The following is a 14826-nucleotide window of genomic DNA, read 5'->3' as shown; positions in this document are numbered from 1 at the left end:
ATGGCCCGCGGGCTGGATCCGGCCCTTTTTAAATGAATGAAACCAAAAAAAAAAAGACCGTACCCTTTTATGTAATGATGTTTACTTTGAATTTATATTCACACAAACACTCCATCCATGCTTTTGTTTTGGCCCTCCGGTCCAGTTTAAGAACCCATTGTGGCCCTCGAGCCAAAAAGTTTGCCCACTCCTGTTCTAGCCACTGATCCAAACTGGTCAGGTCCATGTAGAATTTATTTTGCAGCATGATGTAAGGTAAAGGTATGTTTAGTCTCCATATGATTAATGCTTTTACTTTTAATATTAGCTCTATCATTTTATTTTTAAAATATATTTTTATTGATTTCAGAGAGGAAGAGAAACATCAATATGAGAATCATTTATCTGCTGCCTCCTGCACACCCCTTACTGGGGATCGAGCCCACAACCAGGCATGTGCCCTGATCAGAATCGAACCTGGGACCCTTCAGTCCACGGGCAGATGCTCTATCCACTGAGCAAACCAGCTAGGGCAGCTGTATTATTTTAAAATGCGATTTTCAAGCTTCTTTTTAGTAATGTGTGTAGGCTAATTGGTTCTTGATTCATTGTGAGGTTTAAGGATGAGGAAAGATGACAGAAATTTTAGTGACAGAATATATTTTAGCAATGAAAAAATGATAACCTCTTATCTGACAAATCTATACTTTCTTATTACAGTTAAGTATTAGACAACATTTCTGATTTAGCCTACAGCTAGTACAGCAAAAGCATCTGTATTTTCTGGAAATAACATTTATTTATGAAGAAAATTATGTCAGAAGCCTATTTAAAGTGAGAAGATTCTAGACTCTTCAGATAGTCCAGGAGTTTGAAAAAGCCTTGTGCTTTGGCCGGAACCCAGGAGAGGAAGTGTCTGCAGCTGCGGCATTCTAGAAGCTTTCCAAAAGACTTACTGTCAAGCAGCCAAGCGAGCAGTGGATTTTACTACTGTGTGGTTCTGGAAGTATCTGGAAGCTTGCAGCAGACTTGAGGGAGGAGCCTTAGGAGTACTTCCAGAATGTCGGTTTCGCTGGTGATCTATTTTATTGAGATTCAGGTTAGGAAAGTGGGCTCTACTTTGTTTTTGGAACAGGTTGCTTTCCAAGGTGGACTTGAACCTGCTGGTTTAGATGAAGTCCCTCAGGAAGGGTCAGACAGAGGTGTCTGCACAAAAAAATAGGATGACAAGTCAGAGTAACCAGTGGCTTGTTGCTGGGGCAAATGGAACTGTAATGGTAACATTCTCCGGTAAGGTAATAAGAAGGACTTAAAGTCCATGTATATGATGGAAAAGGAGCAAGAGAAGAATGCCAACAGGGCATTTTGGGAAAGCAGGGCAAAATCCTTCTGTTGGTTATTGATATCTGCATCCACTATGAAGAATACATTCTAGAAAGACAATGCTACTAGGGATGAATTTAAAAGAGCGGCTTTGCTGCCAGGTTAAAAAAAAAAAAAGCCACAGCTATGTGGCTGAGGATTGTTACATAGAACACAGTGGATAAGAGAAAGAAACTCAACATTGAGTCTTTTGAGAGAAATTACTAGCTTAAATTGACAGGGCTGTTTATTCTTTTTGGATTCTGTACAACTTTGTAAAAATAACAGCTTTTTTGAGATATAATTCATACTCCATACAAATTATATGTTCATAATTTAGTACTTTCACAGTGTTCTTCTACTATCAGTCTATACCAGCGGTTCTCAACCTGTGGGGTCGCGACCCCTTTGGCGGTCAAATGACCCTTTCACAGGGGTTACCTAAGACCATCCTGCATATCAGATATTTACATTACGATTCATAGGTGTTTGTGGGTCACGACCCCTTTGGTGGTCGAACGACCCTTTCACAGTGGTCACCTAATACCATCCTGCATATCAGATATTCACATTACGATTCATAACAGTAGCAACATTACAGTTATGGAGTAGCAACGAAAATAATTTTATGGTTGAGTCACAACATGAGGAACTGTATTTAAAGGGCCAGAAGGTTGAGAATCACTGTATAGTCAGTTTTAGAAGACTTTCATCACCCGCAAATCCACAACTTTTAACTTATTTTTTAAAATATATTTTTATTGATTTCAGTGAGGAAGGGAGAGGGAGAGAGAGAGAGAAACATTAATGATGAGAGAGAATCAGTGATTGGCTACTTCCTGCACACACCCCACTGGGGACCAGTCCCGCAAACTGGGCATGTGCCCTGATGGAATCGAACTGTGACCTCCTGATTCATAGATCAGCACTCAACCGCTGAGCCACGCTGGCCTGGCTAATTGAACTTATTTTAAAATTTAATACTGTCTGGCTGATGTGGGTCAGTGGATAGAGTGGCCAAGCAGGCCCTGCTGGGTGCTGCCTGCTGGCACACTTGGCCTGCCGGTGCACTTGCCTGCCGGTGCACTTGCCTGCTGGGCTCAGGTTGCCGGGGTGACGTTGCCAGAGTCCTGCCCCAGCCGCTATGGGCGTAGCCGGCCTGCGTACCGAAGGGTCCCGGGTTCGATTCCTATCAGGGCACATGCTGGGTTGCAGCCTTGATCCCCAGTAGGGGGTGTGCAGGCGGCAGCTGATCAATGCTTCTCTCCCATCATTGATATTTCTTTCTCTCCCTCTCCCTTCCTTTCTGAAATAAAAAAAGAAAATATTAATACTATATAGGGAAAGGATGGATCAGGTTGGAAATTAGAGGATTAATCAGAAATCTCTGAAACCTTCTTTCTCTTTAAAACATACTGTTAACATTTTAGAATGCATTTCGGTGATATTTAAGTTACTTTAATAAAGTAGACTATTCTATGGGAAATCTATGGTTTAGCTCAGGTCATAGTTATTTTTCAGGCTATGTGAAAGCTGTTACCAATTTACTCCAATTGTAGTAGTTAGTATTAAGGAGAAAATAAACTCAGGTTGACTGGTTAAGCATAAATTATCAGGTGATAACAAACGTCTTTTTTAAATATGAAAACTCAAGTTAGTACTCTATATGAAAAATAAGATAGTGGCGCTTATTAAATAACTAAATCAGTTTATAAGAATTAGCAACAGTTCCATGGGCAACCCTGGGGTCTGACTTACATTTTTGTTTATAAGAAAAACTAGAGGCCCGGTGCATGAAATTTGTAGGGGGGAGTACACGCCAAGCTCAAAAGGTTCGCCATTACTGCTTTAGTCCCTGCCCTGCTAAAAGATACTCTCTTTTTTAAATCCCTCCCTCCCTCCCTCCCTTCCTTTTCTTTCTCTTTCCTTCTTTCCCTCCCTCCCTCTCTCCTTGCCTCCCTCCCTCCCTTTTTTGTTAATCCTCACCCCAGGATATTTTTTCATTGAAGGGGATGTCCTACTGACGGCTTGGGCCCACTCCTCGTGGTTCTCTGCTCTTTGCGGGGCCTGACTGCTCCACACCATGGGGATGGGCAAGCAGGCCCTGCTGGGTGCTGCCTGCAGGCTGCACTTGCCTGCTCCTCGGTCGCCATGGCGACCGCCAAGCAGGCCCTGCTGGGTGCTGCCTGCTGGCACACTTGGCCTGCCGGTGCACTTGCCTGCCGGTGCACTTGCCTGCTGGGCTCAGGTTGCCGGGGTGACGTTGCCAGAGTCCTGCCCCAGCCGCTATGGGCGTAGCCATCTTTGTTGTGGAGTGATAGTTAATTTGCATATTACTCTTAGATAGGAAGGATAAGTTAGGAACTTTTCCTACCCTTTTAAAAAATTTTTGTAATGGCCATATTTTTCTTGTAGGTGTGTGAACCTGTATAATTATGACTTCCAAGATGATCCGGTATATTTTAATTGTAGGGATTCTACTTCCCCAGTCTTTGGCCCATCCAGGCTTTTTTACTTCAATTGGTAAGTCTGAACTCTTTCTTGGTTTGTATTGTTTTTGCATTTAAAAATTTCCATTTTTTAGTGTTTTAAATCAGTAAAAAGAAATACACTGTCTTTCCAGAGACTGAAGCATTGCTTTAGTCCAGTGATGGCGAACCTATGACACGCGTGTCAGAGGTGACATGCGAACTCATTTTTTTGATTGATTTTTCTTTGTTAAATGGCATTAAATATAAAAAATATAAATCTTTGTTTTACAATGGTTGCAAATATCAAAATATTTCTGCCTCCTGCACAAGCCCTGACCAGAGCCCAGGCTGGGGAGGAACCTTTAACCAAGGTATGTGCCCTTGAGTGGAATCGAACCCAGGACCCTTTGGTGTGCAGGCCAGTGCTCTATCCACTGACCCAAACTGGCTAGAGCTTGTTTTTCTTTAAATATTTTTTTCTGATTTCAAAAGCAATACATTTACAGGTTAGAAACTAATGAAAATTTAGGAAAACATAACAAAGAAAATTCTATTAATGGGCCACTGAGCATATAATTTAATGCATATATTCCATTTAAGAACCTACTATGAATACAATGTATTTTTTCCTACATCATAATTTTAAAAATATAGACACCAATATCATTACACTAATAATGTATATTTTAAAAAAAATATATTTTTTTTTAGAGAGAGAGAGGAAGGGAGAGGGATAGAGAGATAGAAACATCATTGATCGGCTGCCTACTTCATGCCCCCTGGGGATATGACCTGACTGGGAATAGACCTCTTGATCTATGGGTTGATGCACAACCACTGAACCACACTGGATGGGCCTACATCATAATTTTTTTAAAATCTTTTAAGTATTGTAAAAATAACATATTGATTAAAGGGGAAAAATCAGAGTACATGGAATATTAGACATCCACATGTCCTCTTTCCCCAGAAATAATTCCTCGTGGGTTGATGTACATCCTCTTATATTTTCCTGTATGCATACTTCCTTTGTCTTAAAGCCAATGTTTTCCTTCCCTCTGGTGACCAGTCCTTGAGTGATTGTAGAGCTAACTAAAATACAAGTAATTTTAGGATATAAAATGATGAATTCTCTCATCCCATTATAAATAAGTATGGATTATTTGATTTTCGGTTGTGAAGAATACTTTTTTGTTAGTGTAGTTTTTACTTATGGAATAAAAATTTGATTCTAATTAGCTTCAGAAGTTTTTTAAAAAGGTGCCTTGGTGGTGTGGTTGAGCATTGTCCTTTGCAACCAGAGGTTTCCAGTTCGATTTCCAGTCATGGTACATGCTCAGATTTCAGGCTTGGTCCCAGGAGGTGGCACGCAGCAGACAACTGAAGGATGTTTCTTTCATTGATGTTTCTCCCTCTCTCTATTTAAAATAAATAAAAACACATTTTAAACAAACAAATAACTAAATAAAAGGTGAGGGAGGAGTTGGGGAAGAAGAGACATTGATCCTTGGAAAGTAGTGTTATATTTTTGTTAAATACTAGAGGGCCCAGTGCATGAAATTCGTGCATGGCGGTGGTGGTGGGGGCTGTCCCTCAGCCCAGCCTGCACCCTCTTCAATCTGGAACTCCTCGGGGGATGTCAGACTGCTGGTTTAGGCACGATCCTGCAGACATTGGATGTCTAATATTCCATGTACTCTGATTTTTCCCCTTTAATCAATATGTTATTTTTACAATACTTAAAAGATTTTAAAAAAATTATGATGTAGGCCCATCCAGTGTGGTTCAGTGGTTGTGCATTGACCCATGGATCAAGAAGTCACTTGGTGGCTCCTAACTGCTTACCTGCCTGCCTGCCTGATTGCCCCTTACCACCTGCCTGCCTGCCTGCCTGATCGCCCCTAACCGCCTCTGCCTGCCAGCCTAATTGCGCCCTAACTGCTCCCCTGCTGGCCTGATCACCCACCTCCAACTGCCCTCCCCTACCGGCCTAATTGCCCCCAACTGCCCTCCCCTGCCTGCCTGATTGATTGCCCCAACTGCCCTCTCCTGCTGGCCTGATTACCCCCTAACTGCTTGCTCCCCCATGCCGGCCTTATCTCACTCCTAACTGCTTGCTCCCCCGTTCTGGCCTGATCTCACCCCTAACTGCTTGCTCCCCAGCCAGCCTGATCACCCCTAGCCACCTCTGCCTCGCCCCTGCCCCTGTGGCTTTGTCTGGAAGGAAGTTGGACGTCTGGAAGATGTCCGGTCGACTTGGTCTAATTAGCATATTGCCCTTTTATTAGTATAGATATTTTTATTGATTTCAGAGAGGAAGGGAGATGGAGAGAAAGATAGAAACATCAATAATGAGAGAATCATTGATCGGCTGCTTTCTACATGCCCCCCTCTTGGGGATCAAGCCCACAGCCCAGGCATGTGCCCTTGACTAGAATCGAACCCAGGACTCTTTAGTCCATAGGCTGACACTCTATCCACTGAACCAAACCAGCTAGAGCTCTTGTTACATTTTCAGATGAAAAGATAATTTGCCAATAGAGTTCAAGCTTGTAAAACTAAGTAGCTTGAAAATTAGAATTGGAACACATGAGTAGAAAAAGCTTTGGCCTTATTTTTATTTATCTGGTTTAAAAAAAAAGGATGAAAAATATGCTCTCTCCAATATATCTGATTCATGCCAGTTAAATTGACTCAGCATGAAGCATTCTGATTATTATTAAACTAATAATTGGCTTGCACCCTCTCACAGTCTGGGACCCTTCAGGGGATGTCCAACTGATGGCTTAAGCCTGTCAGTCGGACATCCTTAGCACTACTGTGGAGGCGGGAGAGGCTCCCCCACTCCCGCCATGCTTGCCAACTGTGAGCTGGGCTCAGGGCTTCTGGCTGAGAAGTGCTTCCTCTGTTGGAGCACACTGACCACCAGGGGGGTAGCTTCTGCATTGAGCATCTGTCCCCTGGTGGTCAGTGCACATCATAGCCACTGGTCATTCCCCCCATTTGATCTATTTGCATATTAGCCTTTTATTATATAGGATTAGTCTAAAATACTTGTGCTGATGGAATATGGGTATTTGCTAATCTTTCCTCCTTCTCTTTAGGTCAGATGACTGATTTGATTCATACAGAGAAAGACCTGGTGATTTCCCTGAAAGACTATATTAAGGCAGAAGAAGACAAATTAGAACAAATAAAAAAGTAAGCAAAGTGTTTTATTTATTATGACTTCTTTCTAGAGCTAAAACATTTGAGTAGAAATTAAAGCCATCAGTCAGTCTTAAAAAGCCAGCTGAAATGGCTTAAATAGGAACACAGAAAACAATAGTTAGGCCTGGGCCAAGAGTTCACATGGAAGAACATGGATTGAGATAATATAAATGGGTATGGGTTGTTGACTGACAATTTTTTTTGAATGTTTCCTAATAGCTTCTGTTCTATAACCTCCCTAATCAAGCCACTTTCTGGAGCAGTTCCCCAATTGTATTTATCCTTCACTCTTATGGTTCCATTCTAGAGATTATAGGATAAGTGTGATTAGTATTATTTAATTTATATAGTTTTTCCTCAAATGGTAATTTATTTTTAATTGACTCAGGTTCATAGTTAATCCTAACTTGAGAATTATTATTTTTTGTTTAACGAGTAGCTAAGTAATCAGTTTTTGTTTTAAAATATAGTTCCTACGTAATGAATGTGAACTTTTGGTGAATGTTTGATTTAAATGGAGATATAACTGAATTTGGATTGAGCTAATTTATACTTTGTAATAATCAGTTATTTGGCTGTAAGAACCTGAGGGGAAATGAATGTTTAGACTATTATTAGAGGGATCCAATCATAACTTTTACTAAGATAGACTTCATTTACTGTAACTACTTGGGAGAAACAAAACTAAAAAAGTCTTGTAGTTATACTTTGGTTCTGCCATTCTAGATTTTACCCATAAGAGAATTTTGCTTTTTAAAAAACCTTCATAATTTTACTTTTAAAAATAATTTTTAGATATTGTTTTAATTAAAAAACCTGTAATCTAGCCTCTTTTTATTTTTTTAGTGCTTTACTAAATTGTGTTTTTCTTTTTATACACCTTACATGTATAGATGGGCAGAGAAGTTAGATCGGCTAACTAGCACAGCGACAAAAGATCCAGAAGGATTTGTCGGGCACCCTGTAAATGCATTCAAGTTAATGAAACGTCTGAACACTGAGTGGAGTGAGTTGGAGAATCTCATCCTTAAGGATATGTCAGATGGTAAGACTAATGAGCCCAAAAGTAAGGCACTATTGCTACCACCAGTAGAAATGCCAAAAGTAGTGATATATTCAGTTCCCAGAACATCAAGTATTTATTGTTATAACTGAACTATTGCTGGGGTATATTTGGTCTGATCAGGGTTAATTTATTTTAATCCAAAATTTCTTGATAAAAAATAAAATATGAATAAAAATTGGAAACAAATAAAAATAAAACTTCATTGTCAAAAAAAGTAATTTTTGCTGTTAGTGACTAACACTGCTGCTTTTTGTTTTGAGATCTACCAATGTGAATTGATTATTTGGGATATAGCTTCATTTCTGAAGATAGTCATTTTCATTTTATTTTTTAAAAATATTTTTATTTTTTGATTTCAGAGAGGAAGGGAGAGGGAAGGATTGAAACATCAATGATGAGAGAGAATCATTGAATTGCTGCCTCCTGCACCCCCCGCTACTGGGTACCGAGCCCCTTTTCTGGAATTGAACCCCACCCTTCAGTCCGCAGGCCAGTGCTCAGTCCACTGAGCGAAACTGGCTAGGGTAATTTTAGGATTGCCTTCAGACTGTAGAAATGAAAGGGTATTGACTTTGACTTGTACTAGAGCTATGTCTGTTCTTTTCCTGCGCATTGAGAGGACTATTTAACCTTTAAAAAATGTATTTATAAAGTCAGCATATTATATTAATTGTATTGAAGGGTATGAATGACCCCAAATAAATCTTCAAAAATGTACTTTATCATGAACTATATATAGTTGCACTTAATTGAAGAATTCCAGTGTTAATGGTGTTTTTGTAATTCTGTTTATTATTTTAAAAATTTGGGGTAAACTTTATTTTCTAATCAATTTTTAATGTATTGGAAGTAGTGGTACTTTATAAGAAAAAGTGTTAGCAGTGTTCAACATAGTATTTTGAAACTTAGGATTGTTTTACTTAACGTAGATAGTAAGTTTTAAAACAGAGGCTGCAAACAGTAATAATAATGTTTTTGTAGTTGAAACAATAAATTGTAGTTTAAGGTATTTTAATACAGACACAGAGAATTAGAAGTTTAAGGAAGCAAAGGGATTATGCTTAGTACATAGTAGAGGCTCAAATATCTGTTGAATTACTAAAGGTTGCAAAAAATTATTTTTTTAAAGAGAAGGGAGAAAATTGAGCTAGCTGTATAGATGAAATACTGCAAGGGTGCTTACAAGTGTTTGTGAGCGGTAAACTAAATTATTTTGCATAGAATAGAAAATCTTGAAAAGAAAAATTAAGGCAAGAACTATGAATACTTATTCATGATGAGAGGAAATAACTGTGATTATTTTCACTCTTATATAACACCATGAGAACATTATAAAGGTCATGAAGAAATATTCATTCATTTATTTAATTTTAAAATTCTCAAATAATGATCTGTATGTCCTGAGCTCTTTTATAAGGTAAACCTTGAGACTTTGACATTTTAATTGTGGTAGTCATTCAAGAGAGGATTTTGTTTTGGGGCATAAAAAATATAGTTATCTGTAAAACTTGCTTATAAAATTCCATGTGGATATTGTGACTGAGAGTTGCCCTTAAAACTAAAAAAGTATACTTGATGAATACCATGTTCAATAATTATGTCCAAATATATTTTAATAAACTAGCTTACCTGATAATCTTAAATATATAATTAATAATTCTTCCTCCCCTTAAAGAATTCCACCGCACTTTGTATTTTATATTTATATAATGTGTGGCACATGGAAGAAGAAAAAATAGACTTTTAAGAGCATACATTTTACTTACCAACTGTTATATGAAAGTATAATTGGTTGCTAATTGAATATCATTTTCAAATCCATAAATCTGTTCATTTTTCAAGCTTAGTGGAGCCTATGTTGTATAACTAAAAGCTCAATTATTATGTTAGTTGATCTTTACTTATACACAGACATAATTTATGCATTGGCCTCGGGTAAGCAGCATTGGAAAGGGTTCGGGAAGACTGATGGGGTTAGAGGCATGTCAAGTCTGATGCCGTGCAGCTTTGTTCTCGTTGAGCATGTGGAACGTAGCATGGTGGAAAATTAAAACAATCAGTTTTGAAAAATCTGATTTGGAAATTTGAAGTCTCTGAATTTCTCGAGTCTCTCTCCCTCTTATTTCAAGGCTTCATCTCTAACCTAACCCTTCAGAGACAGTACTTCCCTAATGATGAGGATCAGGTTGGGGCCGCCAAAGCTCTGTTGCGCCTCCAGGACACCTACAATCTGGATACAGATACTATCTCAAAGGGTAATCTTCCAGGTAAGAATTCTTAGTCTGTAAAATACCTAACACCTGGCTTCTCTGTGCAGTCCAGTAGGACAATGTAAACGTAAAAAAGACTTCTGTATTTTAAGATTTTTAACTTCAGTTTGTTTCACAGCCTTGAAAACAAAACAACCCTCCGTTTCAATAGCACTTAATAGTTGTGGACAAGCTTCTTGCTTGTTATTTTGAAAGCTTATAATTATAGGGACTAAACTGAAGTAGGCAATTTTTCCAAATGTTGTTTTTTTTTTATAATCCCCAATGTTTGTATATAAAGTTATGAGGGAATTGACAATCCAAGTTTATGTGTTCAGTTGATTAAAAACCAAGACCTGTTGGGTATATGTAAATTTTTAAAATGTCCTGCAGTGTAGAACATCCTGCTTTCTGACCCAGTATTTTTGGCAAAAAGTTCTTTTGTTGTTGTTATAGCTGACTATTTTGTAATAATTTGCTTTACATTATTTTTTATCATACAACAAAATTTACTGTCTTAACCAATTTTATTTATTTAAAAAAAATTTTTAATCCTCACCTGAGGATGTTTTTCCCTTGATTTTAGAGAGAGTGGAAGAGAGAGGGAAACACAGAAAAAAACATCGATGTGAGGGAAACACAGAGAAAAACATCGATGTGAGAGAAACACATCAAATGGTTGCCTCCTGCCTGGGCAGGGCGGAGCCTGTAACCAAGGTATGACTCAAACCTGGAACCCTTCAGTCCGCAGGCCGACGCTCTATCCACTGAGCCAAACAGGCTAGGGCCTTAACCAATTTTAAATGTTCAGTTTAGTGGTATTAAGTACATTCGCTTTGTTGTATAACCATCATCACCATCCATCTCGATACCTCTTTTGATCTTGTAAAATGGAAACTATATACCCATTAAATAATAACTCCCATTTCCCTCTACCCCCAGACCCTGGAAATCATCATTCTACTTTCGGTCTCTATGATTTTGATTACTCTAAGTACCTTATATAGTATTTGTCTGTTACTGGATTATTTCACTTAGCATAATGACCTCAAAGGTCATCTATGTTGTAGCAAATGGCAGAATTTCCTTACTTTTTAAGGCTGAATAATAATCCATTTTATGTGTATACTGCATTTTGCTTATCCATTCATTCATTAATGGACACTTGGATTTCTTTCGCATTTTGGCTATTATGAATAGTTCTTTTGCGAAAATGAGTGTGTAAATGTCTCTTCAAGACCCTGCCTTCCATTCTTTTAGTATATACCCAGAAATGGAAGTGCTGGGTCATATGATAATTTTATTTTTAATTTCTTGAAGAACTGCCATACTATTTTCCATAGTAGATATACCCTTTTACAGGTGCACAATTGTGCACCACTGGTGCACAATTTTTCAACATCCTTACCAACGCTTGCTATTTTCTTGAAGGACTTTGTAAGCCATGTGGGATTTGCACTGTTTTGAATGCAACAAGGAACCACTGAGAAGTTTTAAACAGGGAAGTTGTATGATTTTCTTTTTTAGTAATATTCTGGCTGCAGAATGGAGATTGGATTGAGATCTGGGGGAAGGGACAAATCATGGAGGAGGCTGTTGTAAAAATTCGAGCGAGAGATGACATTCGTAGCTTGTGGGTATGGAGAGAAGTGGGTAGGTTATCAAGCTGCATAGGAGATGGAATGGTACAATCTGATGATGGACTGAATATGGGTTTCTGGCTTCTTCAACAGCTAGATGGTTCCATTCAGGAAAATAGAGAATAGAAGAGGAGCAGATTTGGTGTATGGTGTATGGCTTTTTCATCATGTGCTTTGTATTCATGGAGTGTGTGCACTTGTTCAGATTGTATGTGGGAATATTGCAAAATCTGAGTGATTTTTTTTTTGTATGGTAGGCAGAAAGGATTGATGTTTGTTTTTTAAAATGTGAATACTTAGTTAGACTTATCAAAATTAAAACTTCTAGCTTCTAAGTACACCATCAAGAAAGTGAAAAGACACTGGAATAAAACATCAAGAATAGCCTTGGTCACCCTGGCTGGTTTGCTCAGTGGTTAGAACGTCAGCCCTCAGATTGAAGGGTCATGGCTTCGATTTCCAGTTAAGGGGATTTATCTCGATTGCAGGCTCATCTCCTGCCTTGGATGAGGTGCGAACAGGAGGCAACAAATCAATATGTCTCTCTCACATCGATGTTTTTCTCTCCCTCCCTCCCTCTCCCCCTCTTTCTTCTACTCTCTCTAAAAAAAATCCAAAGGAACAAATATCCTCAGGTGAGGATGAAAAAAGAGTAGCCCTGGCTAGTGTTGATCAGAGGTTTGAGTGTCAGACTGTACACTGAAGAGTTGTGGGTTTGATTCCCAGTCAAGGGCATGTACCTGGGTTGCAGGTTCAATCCCTGGCCCCAGTCAGGCTGCATATTGGAGGCAGCTGATCGATGTGTCTCTCTCATACCAATGTCTCTCCCTCTCCCTCTTCCCCTTTCCCTTCCTCCTTTTTTCCTCCCCTCCACTCTCTAAAAATCAATGGAAAGAATATCATTGGGTGAAGATTTAAAAAAATCAAGAATAGTTAAAAGAAAATGAAAAGACAACCCACAGTGTGGGTAAAGAATATTTGAAAATCGTATGTCTGATAAGGAACTTGTATCTAGAGTATGTAAAGAACTCTAACAATTAGTAATAAAAAGACAAATAACCAAATTTTTAAATGAACAAAGGATTCGAATATACATTTTTTCCAGAGATGATACACAAATGGACAATAAGTATGTGGACAGATATTCAACATCATCATTAGGGAAATACTATCAAAACCACAGTGAAATACTACTTCATTCCTGCCAGAATGGCTATAATAAAAAAGATGGACAATGACAAGTATTGGAGAGGGTGTGGAGAAATTCACCCTCATATATTGCTGTTGGGATTGTAAAATGGGGTAGCCACTTTGGAAAATAGTTTTGGCAGTTCCTGAAAATGTTAAACATAGAGTTGCCATAGGACCCAGCAATTCTACTCAAGAGTAATGAAAACATTTATCCACATAAAAACTTGTACACCAATGTTCATAGTAACTTATTCATAAAAGCCAAATAAATGGAAACAACTAATACAGTCTCTCCATACAGTGGACTGTTTGGCAATAAAAAGGATGCTACAACATGGACGAACCTTGAAAACATTGTTTTGAGTGAAAAAGGCCAGTCACAAAAGAACATATGTTTCATGATATTATTTATATGACATAACCATAATAGGCAAATCTATAGATACACAAAGTAGATTAGTGGTTGTCTAGGGCTGGGATGGGCGGGGGGAAGGGGGAAGATGAGCAGTGACTGCTAATGGTTACAGGTTTCCTTTTTGGGGTGATGAAAATGTTTTAAAATTGGATTATGGTGATGGTTGCACAACTCTGTGAATATACTAAGAACTATTATATTTTTTAAATGGGTGACTTTATGGTATGTAAATTACATATCATTAATGTGGGAAGGGAAGGAGGAGGAGGAGGTAGGGGAACCAATTGACAGGTTTGCTTCTCTTCCTGTCCAGCCATTTCTTGCCCAGGTGGTTGGTAGGAGGGAGATGGATATATCTCACCTGATGAATCCTGCTCTGTTAGAAAATTGCACGTTTCAACTTCATTGATGTTTCATTTTGGTATGAGGCTGATAATTGAAATCTTGGGATATCTAGGTCCCTTGTCCGCTAGGTTCTTGCCGTGTTTCATTACCTTGTCAATTTTTTCTCGGTTTATAAATTTAGGATTATTCCTGCTTTCCTCCCTCAGAGGATTGTTGTGAAAATCAAATGAAAGTGAGATAACATTTTGAAAGCTATATAGTCCTGAATAAATATGGAGAATTAGTATTAAGAATCCTGAAGTGCTCTGTATTTTCTTTCCATAGGAGTAAAACACAAGTCTTTCCTAACAGTTGAGGACTGTTTTGAGTTGGGCAAAGTGGCCTATACAGAAGCAGATTATTACCATACAGAACTGTGGATGGAACAGGCACTCAGGCAGCTGGATGAAGGCGAGGTTTCTACCACCGATAAGGTCTCCGTTCTAGATTATTTGAGCTACGCGGTGTACCAGCAGGGAGACCTCGATAAGGCACTTCTGCTTACAAAGAAGCTTCTTGAACTAGGTATGTTAACTTGACATAGTTCAGGGTTATAGATATATATCTCATCATATAGCTGTGGTACTTTTTATTCGTTAGAATTCAAGCACCTTGTTTGTCAGACATACTTTTTTTTTTTAATGAAATATTTATTGTTCAGATTATTACATTTGTTCCTCTTTTTTTCCCCCATAGCTCCCCTCCACCCAGTTCCCACCCTACCCTCTGCCCTTACCCCCCCATTGTCCTCATCCATAGGTGCACAATTTTTGTCCAGTCTCTTCCCGCACCCCCACACCTCCTTCCCCCCAAGAATTGTCAGTCCACTCCCTTTCTATGTCCTTGATTCTATTATATT

The 14826-nt window shown here is 38.7% G+C and overlaps 1 protein-coding gene across 3 annotated transcripts in view; it reads left to right on the top strand.

The window, feature by feature from the left end:
- The first annotated feature begins 3754 nt into the window (after positions 1 to 3754).
- P4HA1 (prolyl 4-hydroxylase subunit alpha 1) overlaps positions 3755 to 14826 on the top strand; it is a 51805-nt gene continuing 40733 nt past the window's right edge. For 2 of the 3 annotated variants that reach the window (XM_006760962.2, XM_006760963.2), the window contains exons 1-5: positions 3755 to 3864; positions 6917 to 7013; positions 7916 to 8067; positions 10218 to 10355; positions 14253 to 14492. In XM_006760962.2, the coding sequence (XP_006761025.1) occupies positions 3777 to 3864; positions 6917 to 7013; positions 7916 to 8067; positions 10218 to 10355; positions 14253 to 14492 (715 nt within the window). In that variant the 5' untranslated portion in view covers positions 3755 to 3776. The remainder of the gene's footprint in view (positions 3865 to 6916; positions 7014 to 7915; positions 8068 to 10217; positions 10356 to 14252; positions 14493 to 14826) is intronic. The other variant, XM_015562144.1, reaches the window with a different exon arrangement.

The sequence above is a fragment of the Myotis davidii genome, unplaced genomic scaffold (genome assembly GCF_000327345.1).
Source record: "Myotis davidii unplaced genomic scaffold, ASM32734v1 scaffold134, whole genome shotgun sequence".
NCBI classification, from domain to species: Eukaryota; Metazoa; Chordata; class Mammalia; order Chiroptera; family Vespertilionidae; genus Myotis; species Myotis davidii.
This window is presented reverse-complemented; position numbering and strand designations above follow the sequence as displayed.